General features: G+C 45.5%; 2 protein-coding genes across 2 annotated transcripts in view; one reads left to right on the forward strand and one right to left on the reverse strand.

Annotated features, from left to right (window-relative positions):
* Nucleotides 1-20,225, forward strand: part of LOC310798829 (uncharacterized protein) — a 153,412-nt gene that overhangs the window by 77,029 nt on the left and 56,158 nt on the right. The gene's annotated exons all lie outside the window — the stretch shown is intronic.
* The window catches only part of LOC310798866 (uncharacterized protein), a 38,507-nt gene continuing 20,736 nt past the window's right edge, over nucleotides 2,455-20,225 (reverse strand). Inside the window, exons 17-24 of the mRNA XM_083661429.1 lie at nucleotides 18,008-18,069; nucleotides 17,526-17,910; nucleotides 17,254-17,318; nucleotides 16,850-17,073; nucleotides 4,472-4,686; nucleotides 3,781-3,845; nucleotides 3,540-3,686; nucleotides 2,455-3,441 (exon numbers count right to left, since the gene is read on the reverse strand). Of these exons, the coding sequence (XP_083517555.1) occupies nucleotides 3,569-3,686; nucleotides 3,781-3,845; nucleotides 4,472-4,686; nucleotides 16,850-17,073; nucleotides 17,254-17,318; nucleotides 17,526-17,910; nucleotides 18,008-18,069 (1,134 nt within the window). The 3' untranslated portion in view covers nucleotides 2,455-3,441; nucleotides 3,540-3,568. The remainder of the gene's footprint in view (nucleotides 3,442-3,539; nucleotides 3,687-3,780; nucleotides 3,846-4,471; nucleotides 4,687-16,849; nucleotides 17,074-17,253; nucleotides 17,319-17,525; nucleotides 17,911-18,007; nucleotides 18,070-20,225) is intronic.

A 20,225-nucleotide genomic window follows, 5' to 3' on the forward strand; every position in this document is an offset into this window, starting at 1 on the left:
CAGTGTCGAATGGATACCAATCGCAAGAGGAACGAGCGGGTTTGTTAGAGTTTCAGGTAGCTAGCCGTAGCAATTTAGCTTTAGCAATTTAGCTAGCTTGTGGCTTAGCTAGCTTGTTTGTTGTGTGTGCGTGGAGACCATGCTGGAGACCTGTCGCTACAGTCACGTTGGTTCGGGAAGTGAAGAGCAACACAAGTGAAAAAGAACGAGAGCTGGAAGTTTGTTGGTGGACCCGCTGGAGAGATCGAGCAACGCGGGCCCTGGGGAGGAGAGGGGAGAGGCCAGACTGTTTCCCTGGCCAGTCTGTAGGCTGGTAGCCTACAGACAAAAGGGGCACCGGAGAGCGAGTCCTTGCTCCAGGGCAGAATTTGGGGACATGGTCACAAACTTGATAAATAAATGTGCTTTTATAACTCCAATGATGGTCTTCACTGATTACCTATATATTTTGAATTGTTGCTATACTGTATAAAAGTGATTTCATGATCAGCGTCTGCATTAGCTAATGATTTGTGAGGATATCATTATGTCGTGACTTTACAATATGTGGCACAAAACTATTAATTAATACATAAGTATGTCGTGACTTTACTATCTGTGGCACATAACAATTAATTAATACATAAGTATGTCGTGACTTTACTATCTGTGGCACATAACTATAATTCATACATAATGATATAGGCACTTGTGAGGCACAACACAGCACTCATACATATATATGTGGTTCTTGGCATATAGAGCCTACAAGACATACATCCAGGGTTTGATGTCTGTTGGAGATGCACAGTGGATACAACGTCAGAGAATGTGTTGGAGTTGGTCTGGTTCGGGGCTAGTAGGAGCTACCAAGGTGGGCTACTACACGCATAGCCTATATCAGAGCAGCAACATCGGAATGATAGCTACTACAGCTGCTGAAATAGCCGTACCCGGCTAAGAGGTTCTGAAGGGGTCTCGGCCGGAGGTGTGGGACCCAGGCAAGGTGAGGGGTAGGGGTTGGGTGGTGGTAGCATGGGTAGACCCAGCCCCCAGTGACCCGCTCTCAGACAGACCCTGCTCACTAGTCAACAGGTCTGAGAGCAGGTCACGTGGGGGCTGGGTTTACCCAGGCTAGGGTGGTGGTAGGGGTGCTGCCCTGGGTGTCGGGCCGGGAGAGAGGCTTAGCCTGTGTAGGGGGTGGCTGGCCTGCTGGGTCGTGCATTTAGACACCCGTTAAGATAGGCACAAAACACCGGCCACATGTTCTGTGGACCAAGCTTCGAAGAGGAAGGAATGCCCATGATGAACGAGGTAATGGCTGGGAGAGGTTAGATCCAGCCGGTCCATGACACGCTGCACACCGCCTCGCTCAGCTGGTTCTGGTTGTGGGCTATCGGCATTGCGGTCTGGTAACGCTAAAGTTCCGGTTGCAGGGAGCTGGATGTCGATAGTGGTAATTAACACATGAATTACGGTATTATTGAACACAGTGTGTTGATGAGGAATTAACTATGATGATATAGGCATAGCCTACTTAATTAATAGTAATTCATATATGACTCAGTGTGTTCATCAAACATACCTTTCATTAGTTGATGATGCGGTAAGCATCAATTAATGGCTTAATTCATCATGAGTTAAGCATGCATTCATGCACATGTTTGCACCAGTATTGTAAAGTGTTACCCACAATTGTGTATCAGCTTTAAATGTCCAATATATACAGCATTAAACAAACGACCAGCAGCATTCAAATGTGCAAAAACATTATATTTATTGAAATGTGGTGATCATGTCACAAGTCACATTACATAACGATATAGCGTTAGGTGTTCTTTTGATCAACAGACCTCATAACGGGGATCTATACTGTTACGTGTGTCTACTAACATCATTAAAATATCATAAAGGTAACGCTGTTTCTGGTATTTGACTTTTAATCTCTGGCTACGTTGCTAGCTAGCTAGCTAGCCTGCCTTGGCAACTGGTTGGGATCATCTGGTTTCCTGTGGCTGGTGTCAATCAAGGAAAATCCCGCCCCCAAAGTTATCATTTTTATCGGCTCTTTTACTCGAAATGGGACCATCATTTAGAAAACGGAGCCCAGGAGAGCATGAAAAAGACTTGAAATTGTTTATTCAGACCATAAGCCCATTCGGAAAATGTTTATTTAAGACACAGAACAAGAGAGAAGTCGGCTCATTTTTAAATTGGAGCCAATGTACGTGTCGTCACTTCCGGACCTGACGTGCGCCCCCCTGCGGACTTTCGAATTAATGGAATTCCAGGACGGGCCTCATACATTCCCCAATTCTGTTGCCCACTGCTAAAAACATAACCTGGCGGAAGTTTCAGTTTGACTATTTGACAATCCAGTGTGCTTGTCCGAGTCCCCCCCCCCCCCCACACACACACTCCCCAAAGTCACATAGTTAGACAGACTGTTTTAAATAAATTTTATTCTGCTCATCATAAAGATATACTCTTCTTCTTTTTTACATAAAGTAGGCTGTACAAATGTTATACTGTAAGCTCACAGAATACACTTATGTATAACAGTATAAATAGATGTGTAAATAATAAAATTTACTGGATAATCATACAGGACATTGTTCATTGTTATGGACATTGTTTAACCATTTGATAGACAAATGTGGTCTAGGCTTACACAAAAAGTCACTGGACCATGATAACTATAAGATAAATAAACCATAGAATATAAGGATACATTGTTGCTGAAGCATTCACCCTGCATGCAGCAATATCTGTGATCAGTTCCTCAACAACAAAGCGTCACTGCAGGGAGCCAGCCCTTTCTTACAACTTTAATATGATCATTTTGGATGTTTTGATAGTTATTGTTGAAGTGGGAACACAGATATTGTATTTACTTCATTCATATAGTTTTCTACACATAAATTGACCTTTAAAGTCAACAATTCTAAAGTTATTAATTTATTATTAAAATATTGCTATATCACATGGCATTCAATGAGGCAAATTGTACATGTACATAGTGCAATTATTTTGGATGGACTATCCATGATTTAAATCATTGTGTTTTTATTTGTAGTATTGCCATATTATTTTCTTTTCATTGGACCGTGTGTTCAGTGGTTTCCAACTGGCGTTCCAAGGTGTATATGTATGCTGTCATTTGCATAGTTGGATAGTGACTGAAATGCAACCAGGAGGCATCCTCTAAATTTGCCTGCCCCATTGTACTCAATGTCTTACATTACAATTTGGAATTTAATATCTGGAGGTTATTCCGACGCTTACTGCTTGAGACCTTACTCTCACAAATCTCGTATTAATTTCTCATTCCAGTGACGGTGGCCATAGTCCTTTGACATGTCTCCGCTGACACTTATTGCTGGTTTGAGAGTAGCCATGACAACGCCACCAAGAAGAATGCAGTGAGGAGACTGATCTCATGGCTTACTCCACTTGAAATCACTGTAAAGGAATAGAGAAGAAAAAGAAACATGTATTTAAAAAAGTGTGGAAAGTTTTTGCACTTTTTGATCCAAGTACAGTATTACTCAATATTGTACCTGTGCCATTCACAGAAACAGAGTTGGGGTTAATGTTGAAGGCTGTAATTTTCGGAGCTGCATTGATCAAAACATTTCCAATCCGGGTAGCAGGGAACAGATGAGGCCGTGAAAGTAACATCCATGTTATTGACGATTGATCCATTACTGCAAATGGAATTACAGAGAAAAGAATTGTTCCAATCATCGTGACTTTCTGGTCATTCTTTCATTCTAGAAAAGCTGAACATAAACAAATTACCTGAATGACGTCACTGTGATGGAGCTGAAGGAGGAGGAGAACTCTGCGTTGTAAAAAGGCTCAAGCTGCAGGAATAAAATCAGATTGTAAGCATATTTATTTATATTTATATTTATTTATTTCCTTAGTCTTTTTAATTATCCTATTAATATTTCAACTATTTATTATGTTACTTCACATTATTTAATTACACCATTTAATTTCCTTATTTTCATCATTTTATTTATTATATTTACTACCCCACTAAAATGACAAAAGGGGAAATGCACGACTACCTAATCGTTAAAAGTGGAATTACCCTAGACAGTTTTTGCCAGTGAGTGACAATATAGCCCAAACTGAATGGAGAGGGTTAATGCTATTGTAAACTAGATTGAAATTTGATTTGAAAATGTATACGGCCACGTACTGTAATTTTCTTGAATTTCCACCATTTAGAAAATCCCAAATACATGTAAATGTGTTTTAACAGACAAAATTATTGTTGGAAGATGTGATGTGATCAGTTTCTCAACATCTGCCCCCAAAGGAAGGCTTATTATAGAATATGACATAGTTATTAGATATTTTAAGACATTTTTGTAAAAAAAAAAAAAAAGATTAGGATGCAGCAATGTATATTGTCTGGTCTCTTGTGATATCAGAATGCAATAGATACTACCACAGGCTTCATTTTAAGTGGGAGACTTACCTCTGTCTTTATCAGTGTGGCACGAGTTACAAAAGCTGAAGATGTTGAAGTCAGCAAGTCACTTGTAAATGTCTCATCAGATGAGAAAGTGACCCGTACGGCAGTGAGTGCTACTGTAGTGGCAGCAGCTGTAGTTGCAGCAGCTGTGGTCGCAGCAGCTGTGGTGGCAGCAGCTGTGGTGGGGGCTGGAGTGGTTGCTCTGTGGTTTAAATAACCTGTGAATTTTTGAAGAATAAATTATTAATAGCTTGCCCTTACATTGTGAGTATATCAGTAATGCATCGTACAGTCATGTGCAAGGCAAAAACATGTCTGATGTCATTTAGACCTTTAGTTCCACAATGCTACATGGCTGCTGCATCAAAACAATCCTGTCAAAGAGAATTGGTTTTGCAAACTGCAAGCGTCTTATCATATAATTCTGAATTTGCGATAGTGTCAAGAAAGTAGTGACAAGCAGGGGTGTAGTTGTAAATACAGAGGTGGGTAAACTATCCAAGGCGAGTAGTTTACCCACCTTGTTTGCCCTCAATGATTTATACAGTTGATCTGAAAATAGGTGAGTCAACTATCTGCCTCATTTCAAAGAGGTAGGTACATGGCCGTAACTAGCTATGAGGACGGGGAGGTCCGGACCTCCCCTAATATTTCAGATTTTTTTTTTTTTTTTTTTTTTTAACACATTGAATGCCAGCCATGTTTTCATTCCTGTAGGTAAGTTGTGCCAGGGGTGTTTTTGACGATTCTGGCTCATTTTATAACAGCCGAGGATTCTTTTCTGTTAAGAATTCATGAACACCAATCATCTAAAAATAACTAATAGAATGTGTGCTTTCTCTGTCTAAAAGAGTTAGTTTGCAGAGTTAGTAGTTATGTAGATATTAGCCGTTGAGTACAGCATGGTTTCAGCGTCTGGAAATTTATTCAGAGATAAATGGCTTTTTGTGAAACAGTCACTTTAACCATTCATTTTTGGCATCAGTAAGACCGTCAGACATTCTAAACAATAGTTTTGAACAGTAATTTCCTCCATAACAACAGGAAACACCCCTCTCATTCAAACTCCTCCCTCCGTGTGTCTTCTCCTCCTTCCTCCTGGCTCTAACAGCGGGCGTGTCAGAAGCGCGTTGCTGCTGCCTGCCTGCCTGTCTGCCTGTCGGGCAAGACGAGTCTGAAATGGATTACTGTAAAATCGCGTCGCCATTTCCTTGAATGGCTTGCTCCCGCGGTGTGTGTGTGTGTGTGTGTGTGTGTGTGTGTGTGTGTGTGTGTGTGTGTGTGTGTGTGTGTGTGTGTGTGTTCGCGCGTTGCTGCGCGGCTCTGGGGGGAAGGGATCTCTGTCCGTTCTGTGTGTGTGTGTCCGGGCTTCTGACTGTAAAATCGCCAAGCCATTTCCGCGGGAGGCGGCTGCTTTTGTGGCTTTTGGGTCCCGTGGCTGTGACTTCTCTCGGTCTCTGTCGCCACTTAGTGGTCGGTAAAATAGATTACACACATGCTCTTGCTCCAAATAGTTATCTCGAAGATGTAAAAGGGGTTGATTGATGTCCCACCGTCAAAAAAAAAAAATGTTTATGTAAGACGAGTTAGCTCGTCCTTGGCACTTAAGCGCTGGATTATGTAAGACGAGTTAGGTCGTCTATGGCACTTAATGAGTTAATAAAACAATCTGCATGGAAAAGCATGAAAAACACAGGATCGCTTTTATTTTGAAACGAAAGGCAGGTCAGGCAGGAAGTCATCTGACGCCGCGTCCGCGGTAACTTGATTCCGAGAGAGCAGCAGCATGGTGGTGAGTGATGACTGTCTGTCTGCCTGGCGAGATAATTGAAGGTGAGCGAGCTGCGAGACAGTGAGCGAGTGAACGACAGACAGTGAGTGACACTGACAGATTTTTTAGCAACAACCAAGAAAGTAAGTGTCTAGTCTGTCTCTTAAGTAATGTTACCTGTGTGACATGTTGGGATGCTACTGGCTAATCATGCATGATGCCAATTGCCAAGCTCCCGAAGTCAGGTATGCAGGTGGCTATATGCATGGTTTCAGTTTCATGACCCAATAAGTAACAAAAAGAGGTGGTGTAAAGTTAAAAACAACATAATATATTTTATTTTATTTTTCAATCGTTCCTATCAGGAATAAATAAATGTCCCTCTGTATGTTTTTTTTATTATCGATGATGACTGTGTGTTGTGTACGGCTTGGGTTGTGTACCTGTAGGTGTCATTTTGATATGAATTTGGCTAAAACAGTTTGTGTTTGTTAGTTACAATTATGTTGACAGGAGAGCTGAGCAGGTGGTGACATGAAAGAGAATATACTGAATAATGACATCACAACAGTATAATCCTAATGTTGATTTAAAATGATATATTACTCTAAATATGGCTAAAAAAGGGGGGGAAAAAAACTCAAAAATTTTTCGGCGGCGCCCTTGTGGGCGCCACCGAATCCGCCTCCACTTGCTGGACCTCCCCTATTTCAGAACCCTGGTTACGGCCCTGGGTAGGTAAACTGCATTTACTTGCGTTTACCCTTCACTTAGTCTCGCTAGCCAGCCTCTCTTCCTTTCTGTCAGAGAGTCTGGCGTCGCGGAAACAGGCACGGGGATCAGCCCGCCCCGCAATCCAGGATATCCGCTCCCCCGCTTGCAAGCTCTGTCACGCTCTGTCATTGGCTCCGACCATATGTCAATCAGAGCGGCTTCCGCTGTGTGTCGCTGTAAATGCTCCCGGCTGCCGAACAACGCTAACTAGCTAGCGTAGAAAGCTAACGGCAGAAATCTATGGGCTAACTCGTTGCTACACGCTGAAAATGGCAAGTTTTGAAGAAGATATGGATTGTGCAATAAAGAAGGCCTGCTCGGCACTTTCGGTGGATGGTTGTAAAGATATCCAGAGAATATGTTTAGAACATTTGCTGTCTAACAGTGACGTTCTTGCATGTTTACCCACTGGTTATGGAAAAAGTTTCATCTTCCAGGCATGGCCTATCGTCTACGGTGAACTAGCACGGATAAACCCAGAGAGATGGCGTGAAAATCCGATGGTTTTGGTAGTCTCTCCCTTGATCGCGATAATGGAGGACCAGGTCAAAACCCTGCTTTCAAGGGGGGTTTCTGCAGCCTACGCCGGGCAAGATCCAGACTTGGACGAGAAAATAGCTGCTGGCGAGTACTCCATTGTATACGGATCAGCTGAGACATTCGTTGGACAAGATAAATGGAGAGCGATCCTGCAAACGACGACGTTTCGTGAGCGATTGGTGGGGATAGCTGTGGACGAAGTACATACGGCGATCCACTGGTAAAAACAATTACGATTAACCATCTATGCAGTACATTTATATAGATAATGTGTTGTGTGCAACTTACACTAGCTAAGTCAATGATCACAATCACTAAAATGTAGCCAGCAATTATCATTTCATCCATAAACATTGCCAAAGCACAATCTTGTTAAAAAAAAATACTGTGTACAATTTGTAGTAGCTACTTAACACTAAATTGCAAAACCTAAACTTCCGATTCAGTATCATCTACTTTAGAACCCATTCAAGGCAGACGTACTTAACCACTGCATCAATGTTATTTCTCCATTTGGTTAATCACTCTGTCTTTGTATTTACAGGGGAGAAGGACAGGGGAGTGAGGCTCCTTTCAGAGAGTGGTGTGGAAAAATTGGTGAACTGAGATCCCTTTTGCCCACTTCTGTGCCCCTCCTGGCAATAACTGCAACAGCCTCCAAAGCCATGAGACAGAAGCTGAGGAAAAATCTTGGAATGCAACAATGTTTAGAGCTTGTTAAAAGCCCGAGCAGGGACAACATCAGACTTGCTACCAAAAAAGTCTCCTCTGATCCAGCCAACACTTTTGCCTGGCTTTGCAGGGAGCTGGAAAGCCAGGGGCCCACAACAGAAAAGGTGGTAATATACTGCAAGAGTATAGCAGAGTGCTCACTGTTGTACTCTGATGTTTTCAAACTTACATTGGGGAAGCATGCATGTTATCCAGTAGGTGCCAAAGATGTTTCAGCAAATAGACTGGTGGACATGTATCATTCAGAGACACCAGAAGACGTCAAACTGCATATACTGAACTCGCTCAAAGACCCATTTTCTGTTCTCAGAGTTGTAATTGCGACTACAGCACTCGGAATGGGTGTTGATTTTAAGGGTGTCAACCATGTTGTCAACTATGGGCCCCCAAGAAACATTGAGGCCTACATGCAAGCCTTTGGGAGGGCAGGGCGAGATGGGTGTCAGGCACATTCAGTTATCTTATACCACGGCAGACAGCTACAAGGCTTATCGGATGAAATGCTCCAGTATGTCTCTGAAAGAAAACGGTGCATGAGAGTCAAACTGCTGCAGCTGTTTGATGGTGAGAAAACAAAGCCTCTTGAACCCAAACATGCATGTTGTAGCTCCTGTGCATTATATTGTGACTGTCTCGATACCTGTGATGGACGTGCAAGTCCACTAGAGAAACATGCAGGGGATGGGCTTGTAAAAGAAAGAACTGTTACAGATGAACAGAGAAACATTCTTCAGGAATGCTTAGAGAGCATAACACATGACATGCCGCAGCAAGGTGTTTTTGGAGCAGTCTCTGTTTATTCCACTCAACAAGCTGAAAGCCACACAGGAGCACATATTGTCAAAGAAGTGCTTGAGTCAAGCAGCAGACTTTTCACATTGGTGGATGTATTTTGCAATGTGCAAGTTTTTAAGGTTGCTGAGGCACAGGCGATATTGAACATTGTGTCACAGGTGTTCGGAGATACAGAGGAGGAACACTTTGAGGAGGAGGACAGCTTGAGTGGTCTTGATGTATTTGGAAACATGACATAAAAGGCTTCTCAGTGCTCCACGACTAGTCACGGTTTTCACATACTTTTTGTTAGTAAATAGTTTTTACACAGCACAGTTGAGAAGTGTTAACACAAGCAAGCCTCTCTTTTTTATTGTCTGAGGTCCTGTAAAGCCTGCTACTTCTATTCATATACGAGGGATCAGTCGAGCAGCATTTTGGTAAACAAACCGCATCACTGGGTAGCAATTGAACCCTATGGAGCCTGAGCTTTGGGAGGCTTGTGTGTCTCACTCTAGCCGGCTGACTCGGTTTACATTTTAGAAACTGCGACAGTTCACACAACTTCAACACAACTTTAACACGACATGCATAATTATAAATCATCCTCTTGAGCTAATTCTGCTCTCACACAGAATGTCAAAATATATGCGATGTGACGTTTAGTTTTTGTGTGACGTTTGTTTGGCACAACTCATACTAGTTAACTACCACAGAGTTACACATTTTTGGGTGGCAGTGACATCACACTGATATATTCTATAGAGGGGGGAATGCTGTAATTCAGTTTTATGGTCTGCCAATGTTTAGGAAATAAAGACATTACTATTTAAAATTCACATGTGTTTTACAAGATGTACAAAATTTGGCCAACACAGAAACAGAAAAATCTTTGGTTATTGTAATAGATGTGTGTACATTGTGTGATTATTTACATTTAACGTGTTTCCACACATTCAAGCCTTTTTTTGTGGGCTCCTGTAAAAGCTGGTAGTTTTCCTAGAGAGGGAAAAATGCTGTTTCTCTTATCTTTGCTTTTCCTAATTTTTAAAAAATAAAGACATTGCTATTTCTAATTCAGTGTTTTATAAGACGTATAATATTTGGTCAACACAAACTTGTTTTTATGCTGAGCATATGTACATCAGCAAATATCAGATATTGGCCATAACAGCAATCTTAACACTGGTTATCGCTACAGATCCAAACATCGGTATAGAACCAATTCAAGATTCAAGATTTTTATTGTCACTCCATGGTACAAGTATCACGTGTGAAATTCTTGTGCTGTGGACTCCGTTTACGACATAGTACAAATATAAGGCATGTGCGTGCAACAATAAGCAACATGGCAATGGGCAATAGGCAACGATAAGCAATAATGAGCAGCAATAGGCAATATAGTGATAAGACAAGTCCGAGACAGTGGCATATTCACTGCACATGGGTGCACATGTCATGTGCATACGTTAGACGTGCTTAAACATTTTAAATTCGACGTATTTGACATACAGGTGCAAATAGCATGTACCTTATTAAACATACAATTAAACTTGACCAAAGCACCGATCCGTTCCACCTCACATGAGCTTCTGTGATATCGATTTAACAACGTTCTACAAGAGCCACATACAGCTAATAAATCGTCTGTGGTTTTAACGGGTGCAGTGAGCCCCTCCAGCGCTAAAGTAAATGTAGGCTTCGGCTCGTGCGAACTGCTAATGAGGCGATGTCTGTCTTTTCTTCTTTGAAAACTACCATCACACAATCGACATACGTCTTGTATTATTTTGCGAGGAGTGTTAGCTTCTTTCGGTGAGGTCGCCATCTTTATGCCTGTGAGCTCTCCCGTCTAAATGTTCCGCCGACACAAGTTCCACCCCGAAACGATTTTCCAAGGGCACTAACGCTAAGCACCGCCCAAGACGAAGCTGATTGGTTAACCCAAACAGAGCATTTTTTTCGCAATCCCAAAATGGAAACCTGCGATGCCAGACTCTCTGACAGAAAGGAAGAGAGGCTGGCTAGCGAGACTACCCTTCACTACACGTGAGGTCTCCAGACCATAGTTCAAGCAGAAGGCCACTCACGCGTAATCCGATCTCAACGTGGTCAAAAATCCTAGTATGACGTCTGCTATGACGTCAAACATGACGTCAGTTAATCCTCATATATATAGCAAGGGTTCTACGTCACCTCTCTCTCTCTGGCCGATCATAGCAGCAGCAGCCCACGGCAGTCCATCTCCCTTGAAGCCGGCCTCCGAAGCGTTGTTTTGCACCAGATCCGCAGACCGAATCAGCACCCACAAGCCTTCTCTACCCGTGGATATTCCCATTCCTGGCATGTCGAGTTCAGTCATCGGTCCCCTGTCCCGGACCGGCCACGGAGCGTACTTGCCTTCCGAGGTGTCTGACGAAGACGTTGGCGAAGCGACCGGACCACAGGCTGCCAGCATAGCCCCCCGCGCGCCACTGCGACGGCCCCGGTAGGAGAGCAGAAGACGAAGCGCCGCGCCGCGGACGCCCAAGAACGCGTGCGAGCGTGCCGGAGGGAGAGGCCGATCGGCGCGGACGTGCGAGAGGCCGCGGGCGAAGACCAGTAGAGGCAGCCGCCCCGAGAGCCGGGAGCCGCTGGGGAAATGCAGGCCGCAGGGCCGCCGCGAGACGCCACGTACTTCCTGGTCGCACTGACCTCCAGGCCGCCGGGCAGATTCACGGTGATTGACGGGAACCGGCTTGGAGAAGCGCTGAAGCCGGAGCGCCGTGGCATCTCGGGCACTCTGGGCAGACCGAAAGGTCCATGGGGCGAACGGTTCATTCCGGCGGCAACAGCTGAAATGTAGTGCAATTTGCTTTCCCTTCCAAATCCAGTGACGTAAAATAATCCATTCACGAAAAGAATAAGCACTCCCAGGAATTCATGGACGATAAAAGTTTAACGTTACATGCAGTCAAGCAGAAAGTCGCACTCGGCAGTAAAACTAGCATCCATGTAACGTTAACCCATCGGGTGTCCTGTTCTTTCTGTCACGAAGACTATAATCCACCAGATCACATGACGTTTTTCATCAAGTCTTTAATCCACCGTCACACTTCAGGACATCCTCTTAATCCAAAACAGAGTGTGAAAAGTAGCTGTCTCTCTCCTTGTCGTGGTGTTTGTGAAACGGAGGTTCACAGTAACCAGAGACTTTTTATCGTAAAGATGCGACAGCACACAGCCAATCCGCCATTTTGGAGACTAAGCTTCTGCCCCAGCAAGGAGCCGTATTTCAGGCCAAAATGGCCGCAGCGCTGTTTTCAAAAAGGCACTATATACTCTTGCCTTCTCATTCTCAATTATCTTTGCTGTTACACGCAGCTGAGTTTGTTTATTTTCTACCTCTGGGTCCCCAGTGACCCCACGTGACTGATGGTGACTGATAAATTAAATTAGGAAGCTTCTGTGATGATGACAATGATAATTTCTTAACTTTAGCCGATCTGAGGGGGTTTATTTGAACAACAATCTTAAAAAACAACTCCACTATCACCCCCCTTCCTGGAGCCCGACGACACCTTCATAATACCAGACTCGCTCTGTTAGTCGTCTGGACATGGACGAGGGGACGTTAGGTTTCATAGTGGACGGACATGACCTAGGGGTGGCGTTCGGAGGACTTAAGGGCAGGAAGGTGTACCCCGCAGTGAGCGCCGTGTGGGGACACTGCGAAATACGAATCCGGTACATAAACGGACTCGATCCGGATCCCCTCCCTCTGATGGACCTGTGCAGGCACTCCGTGCGGGCGGCTCTAGGAAGGGACCGCTTGAGCGGAATCCACGGACTGCCCCTGCCCGCCTCTCTCAAGAGCTACCTGCTCTACCAAGGACGGGGTTGACGACCACAGCACACCGAGCATACCCCGGAGGACCAGTCACCCGTGGACGCGAAAGGACCCATGAGGAAAGTATCAGTACTTCAGCATTTAAACGGGCAATCTACCAGTCCAGTCCCGCAAAGGGCAATTTAAGGCATGAATACTGCAAACAAGCTGTACTCTGTACACATCCAAAAAAACAATACAAAACAATAAATACAATAAATGACACTGATAAAGCAAGATCCCTGATTACAGTGTATCCAACACCACAAAGGAATATAGGTGTCAGATCAACCCTCGGGCTTTGACTAAATAAAGCGAAGCTGACTGACAAGTTATTTGGCCTGTGATCTGACTACTCTACCCAGCGGGCATCTCAGCCTGCCTATCTCCGACGCCTAAGCGGAAATCGCTTCTGGCAAATGGCCAGCGGGAGTCACAATAATAATAATAATTATAATAATAATAATTACAACAATAATAATAATAACCACGCAAGGGGCCATTCTAACACCGCTGGCCCACGGAGCTTGTCTGAGCATCAGCTAGAATGAGTGTTACTGCATAACTTCGGACCGAAGCCAGACGGCCCAGGGAATGCTGACGTCTTTCCGTGTTAAGCTACCCGGTCTTAATACACCACCTCCTGTTCTTAACGAATTTCAAAGTAAAATGCCTCTGGCATTTCTTCAGAAGCAGAATCAGAATGACTTAATGATCCCCGAGGGGAAATCGGGACAGGTTACAGTAGCTTGCTCACAGTACACACATAGCTTAAAATAAAATAAACAGTAGTAAATGCAACGCAAATGCAATATTAAGCAATAAGCAGAAAAAAAAAAAAAAAAAAAAAAAAAACACAACATAGCATAGAATAACTAGTAAATGCGCTAGAAGCAAAAATAAGTGGAATGTCTAAGTAGCAAAATACAAAACACGTCAGGTAAGTATACATTCCATGTCAATTATCATTATTGCACCCTGGACTATATTAAGTCGGCTTGCCCTATACGCCACACGTGGCTCAGCCAGGCACAGTTAACCTATCGGCTGGCTCAGTCTCAGGGAGACTGAGCGTCTCCGAGGTGCTCTGTAAGAGAGGCATTAAATAGACTAATGGCCACAGGCAGGAATGATTTCCTGTGCCTCTCCGTACTGCATCTAGGTGGAATCAGTCTCTCACTGAACGTACTCCTGCGTTCGACTAGCACGCTGTGGAGTGGGCGCGAGTCATCGTTCACGATGGAGCGTAGCCTGGACAACGTTCTCTTCTCTGACACCGCAGCCAGAGAGCCCCGCTGCCCCAGCACACAATAGCATACAGGAAGGCACTAGCCCCCTTCTGCCCTTTCTCGTTCATGGCTCACTACGTCAAGCTCAGGCCTCGGACCGGCCCCTCGGCTCCCCTGCTCCTCATCGCACCCTGTCACCACACGACAAGATCCCGGTTCACCCTGCACCTCAAGCAGACGCTCCAGCAATGCAACCCCCGACGAAGGACTACTCCAGCCACTCCTTCAGGATCGGAGCGACCACCTCGGCCGCCGAGCAAGGAGTGCCCTCCGCCTCCCTCCAGCAAACGGGCCGCTGGCCCTCATCGGCACATCGTCATCGCCCGGAACAATTCCCCCTTCTGCCCCTTCTCGTCCATGGCTCACTACGTCAGGCTCAGGCCTCGGACCGGCCCCTCGGCCCCCTGTTCCTCATCGCACCTTGTCACCACATGACAAGATCCTGGTTCACCCTGCACCTCAAGCAAACGCTCCAGCAATGCAACCTCCCGACAAAGAACTACTCCAGCCACTCCTTCAGGATCGGAGCGGCCACCTCGGCCGCCGAGCAAGGAGTGTCCTCCGCCTCCCTCCAGCAAATGGGCCGCTGGTCGTCATCGGCATTCTCCAGCTACATCCGCCCGGAGCAGGCGGCCATACTGGCGGCCCAAAGAACCCTCCTCCCTTAAATCGGTGAGCATGGCAACAAACAATGTCCCGGACTTCCGTGCCGATGAAGAAAATGTCTCGTTGGTGGTGGCTCCCCGAAAGCGCGGCGCCAGCAAGGCGCAGTAAACTCCCCGGCTCATTTTTGGGGGGGGAAAGAGAAAGAGAGAGCAGAAAGTCAGGGTAGTCGCGCCAAGGCAGCCAAGTAGGCCAAGCCGGGAAGCGCCAAGCTAAATTCTAATGTACCAAGATCGAAGGCCCGACCGAGTTGGGAGCGCCGGCCGCAAATAGCTGTAAGTCGCTAAAAAGGTCGAAGGCCGGAAAAGTACAATCGCGAAGCGCCAAGGCGGCCAGGTAGGCTAAGCTGGGAAGCGCTATCGCGAGGTGCCCGACCGAGTTGGGAGCGCCAGCCGCAAATAGCTGTAAGTCGCTAAAAAGGTCGAAGGCAGGAAAAGTACAATCGTGAAGCGCCAAGGCGGCCAGGTAGGCTAAGCTGGGAAGCGCTATCGCGAGGTGCCCGACCGAGTTGGGAGCGCCAGCCGCAAATAGCTGTAAGTCGCTAAAAAGGTCGAAGGCAGGAAAAGTACAATCGTGAAGCGCCAAGGCGGCCAGGTAGGCTAAGCTGGGAAGCGCTATCGCGAGGTGCCCGACCGAGTTGGGAGCGCCAGCCGCAAATAGCTGTAAGTCGCTAAAAAGGTCGAAGGCAGGAAAAGCAAGATCGAAGGCCCGACCAAGTTGGGAGCGCCAGCCGCAAATAGCTGTAAGTCGCTAAAAAGGTCGAAGGCCGGAAAGTACGATCGCGAAGCGCCAAGGCGGCCAGGTAGGCCAAGCTGGGAAGCGCTATCGCGAGGTGCCCGACCGAGTTGGGAGCGCCAGCCGCAAATAGCTGTAAGTCGCTAAAAAGGTCGAAGGCCGGAATAGTGCAATCAACTACTGGCGCCTGCAGATCTCAATTAACCTCCGGTAATCAGATCTTCCTTTTGGGGGATCTCCTAGCCCATGCAGGCGCCCTCCTCTGCCTCAAGAGCAGCGCCACTGGCCAATGGAGTCAAGCGCCAAAGCATTTGCCATGCACGCCGATTGCTAAATAAAGTTTGTCTAATCCTACCAACTGGCCTCTCCTGATTGAAGTGAGGTCTCCAGACCATAGTTCAAGCAGAAGGCCACTCACGCGTAATCCGATCTCAACGTGGTCAAAAATCCTAGTATGACGTCTGCTATGACGTCAAACATGACGTCAGTTAATCCTCATATATATAGCAAGGGTTCTACGTCACCTCTCTCTCTCTGGCCGATCATAGCAGCAGCAGCCCACGGCAGTCCATCTCCCTTGAAGCCGGCCTCCGAAGCGTTGTTTTGCCCCACCCACCTCCCCAGTCCACCACCAACGAGTCTTGACTCCCGATCCCCCACGGGGGGGGATCTCCTAGCCCATGCAGGCGCCCTCCTCTGCCTCAAGAGCAGCGCCACTGGCCAATGGAGTCAAGCGCCAAAGCATTTGCCATGCACGCCGATTGCTAAATAAAGTTTGTCTAATCCTACCAACTGGCCTCTCCTGATTGAACCATGGTCACAAGCTAGTCCCATGCCGATCTACAAAATGGCTGTTCTTGAGAAATGATTCACTCACTTTTCACTCCCATTGTGTTTGAGTGATGTTTTATTAATGTCTTTATTGTCACATGGTTACTGTGTTTTTATGTGTGGCGGTGGTGTTTTAGCTGCAAACCAAATTGCCCTATGGGATTATATAAAGACCAAACTGAATTTAAGCAAATTACCAGTTAGTGACTGACAAGCATTTTCATTGAGTGACAGATATCTAGAATAGTCAATCCTGCCACAAATTGCACTTGTCACTAAGCTATGTCTGTTTCACATTTACAAGCATAATTTTGCTCCCAACTCTTCAATTCAGGCAAATTAAAATGATGTTTCAAATAATGAGTAGAGTGGAATTTAGACTTATGTGTTAACTGTTAACTTACCTGATATTTGGAGAGAGTTGGTATTAATAGTGACGTTGAAGGTGTTGTTGGGGTTATTCACAGCTTCTGTCACAGCCGCCACAATGGTATCAGCCGCTGGGATAGATGAAGCTGGAGCAGTCCTGCTGAACTCAATCCCCATTTCTGCTTGCGTGTTATTAGATTGTGCTCTGTTAGATTGTGCTCTGGCTCCACCACGGGATTGTGCTCTGGCTCCACCACGGCTGCATCACAAATGCCAAAATCATAAAGTCAAGAGTCAAAATCTATGAAAATTATAAATTATATTGATGACTTATTTAAATATGTAACTTATAGGCATCACACAGATATAGATAACATCATTATCCACATAGAAACATACATGAGAGAGGCTTTAAAAGGAAGTAGAATTTGTAGTTTACCTAAATGCTATAACATAGGTGCGGATGAAGAGAACACCAAATTTCTCACTGAAGATTATATGATACTGCAAGAAGAAAAACGGGGGGGAAATCAGACATAATTATTGAGTGCATTTCAAATACAATATTCTCCAAATGAATATCAAATGGGATGGAATGAATTTCAATGCATGTGAAATCTGCATTAGAATGCTTTGTTTATCAGTTGCAATGAACAGTGTAATGATTTGCTTAACAAGACAACATCAACAAAACGATGAAATTATTCTTACCATGGCAACAACTGTGACTGAAAGCTCTTTGAATTGTGTGCTATTGGTGTTCATGAGTTCTTTTGTGAATGGATGTGCCAGCTCTGAGAGGAGAAGTGCAACTGGTGCAGCAGCTGTAGTTGGAGCAGCTGTAGTAGGAGCAGCTGTAGTAGCAGCAGCTGTAGTCTTAGCAGCTGTAGTCTTAGCAGCTGTAGTTTTAGCAGCAGCTGTAGTAGGAGCAGCTGTAGTAGTTGTGAGCGTGCCACCCACATCAACAGTGGTGGTGTCAATGTCGAAGGTTGTAATGCTTGACGCTCCATTGATCAACACATTTCCAATCTGGGTAGATGTAGGAACAGATGAGTCCGCAAAACTAACTTTGATGTTGTTGACGATCGATCCACTACTGCAATTGGAAATGCAGAAAAACAAATTGTTTCAATCATCATGACTTTCTGGCGTTTATTCTTTCATCCTTGCAAAGCTGAACATAAACAAATTACCTGAATGACACCACTGTCAAGGAGCTGAAGGAGGAGTATGCTGCTTGGTAAAGAGATTCAAGCTGCAGGAATAAAAGCAGGTTGTAAGCATTATGTTGGCTATATCTTTTTTGTTTTTACCGTAGTCTTTTTAATTTCAAGTAGTTTTACTACATTTTCACATTGTTCAATTACATTGTTCAATTTCCTTCTTTGCATAATTTTCTTAATTAGTCCTTTATTGACTACCACAGTAAACTTCCAGGAGGGGAAGGCTGAAGGAGGAGGGGTATGCCGCTTTGTAAAGGGTCTCAAGCTGCAGGAATAAAAGCAGGTTGTAAGCATAGTTATGGAATCAGGGTAACTACGTGCGTAATGGGAGGTGCTAGTGATTTTACGTAGCGAGTGGTGAGCGAGAGAGAGCGAGTGTGCGTGCGTCAGTCAACGTTGAGAAGTCAAGGAAGAGGCTGTGATGAATGAACAAGAAGTCTAACGTAGTACCAAAGTTAGCACGTAGCATAACAATAATACTGTACTGTACGGAAGAAGTGGTCGGAAATAAAGGCAACATCATCTCAAGGCTAAAGGTGTGTCCCGGTGTGCTGCTGTGTCTCCCGCTGCTGTGTATTGTGGGTGGTTGGTCCCGAAGCTAAAGAGTAAACTACTTCGGCCCTGGAGGGGGAAACCCTCCCCTGTGCTTCTCGACTACGGTCTGGGAGCAGAAGCAGGAAAGATCTTCCAACAATACTCTTAATGTTTTCTTTTCTTTAGTCTCTTGAATTTGGAGAATTTTCACTATTTCATTTTAACGTTTAGGAATAAAAGGAATAAAAGCAGGTTGTAAGCATACTCTTAGGGCTCTATCGTCGCAAACGTGGTAATTTTGCATTAGCGCCCGTTTTGCGCTGGAATAGCGCCGCGCAAAGCCCTAATTGTGGGCGTGTCGGCCCGCTGCGCTTCGCGTCATCTCGCGCAAACCTCCATATAGCCGTGTTTATGCCCAAAACAGTAGCCTATTCACACGTGTGCGCTCATGTCCAGTCCACTCCCCTTAAGCTGCGTTCACACCGACCTATTAAAGTTTTTCGCTGGCGTCGAGTTTACATACAAAGTCAATGCAAACGAGCGATTGAGCGTAGATTCGCCTGGGAGAAAAATCACTGGGCGTCCGAGCGACAGAGACAGAGCGATAGGGAGAAAATACGCTCGTCGCTCGAGATGAAATATCCCAACTCGAGCGAAGATACGCTGGCATTAGTCGCTCACTGTTCAATGCTGATTGGCTGCCGTGTGAGAGTGAGTCAAGGATCACACTGGCTTGGAACAAACCGCTGGTTTATTGTGTGGCAACAAACCGCATTGACAGGCTGACAGCTGACATGAAGTGAAGTCTGTCCTACCGGTATGGAGCTCGCATTAGGAGCACGCTGATAGGCTTTAGCTTGTAAACAATGACGGTGGCTCGTAGTGGACAAATATCATGACATTGCGTAACGTTACAGCCCCCACATGTCCGTCAATTCATGTGCCTGTTGATGAGCGATTTAAACAGAGCGACAGAGCGATTCCAAAGGGTTGAATCAAGCGACAGAGCGGAAAATAAATATTTTGGTGTGAACGCACCTTTAAAAGTTCTAGTCACGTCTGTGACAGCAGCTTCTCTCTTGCCGAGTGCCGTAAGCAGAGTGTGAGAGAGAGACGGGAGCAAGAGAGGGGGAGAGAATTGGAGGATGAACCAGTTCGGTTTAAGATAAACCATTAGAAACGAAACGAAAATTGATGCTGATGGAACGATCCATTTGAAACACACCAAAGGGCTGCCGCGCAGATTTTTTTTTTTTTAACCTTTATTTAGACGTAATGTATCCAAGCGAGGATTTCCTGCACTGCACGGAGAATACTGTGTGCGCTCAGGCGTATGCCTGGCGTAGTGGTGCCCCGTCTATGTGCTGACAGCCCACGGTGCCGACAGCCCGCAATGCCGATAGCCCACAAGCAGAACCAGCTGAGCGAGGCGGCATGCAGCTTGTCGGTGGACCGGCTGGAGCTAACCTCTCTCAACCTCCACGCCTAAACCTAACCTCTCTCACCCCACCCCCCATGCCTAAACCTAATCTCCTCCAGACCCTAACCCTAAACCTAACCTCTGCCACCCCACCCCCCATGCCTAAACCTAACCTCCCCCAGACCCTAACCCTAACCTCTCCCACCCCCACGCCTAAACTTAACCTCTCACGCC

Source organism: Poromitra crassiceps (genome assembly GCF_964638095.1).
Source record: "Poromitra crassiceps genome assembly, chromosome: 26".
Lineage (NCBI taxonomy): Eukaryota > Metazoa > Chordata > Actinopteri > Beryciformes > Melamphaidae > Poromitra > Poromitra crassiceps.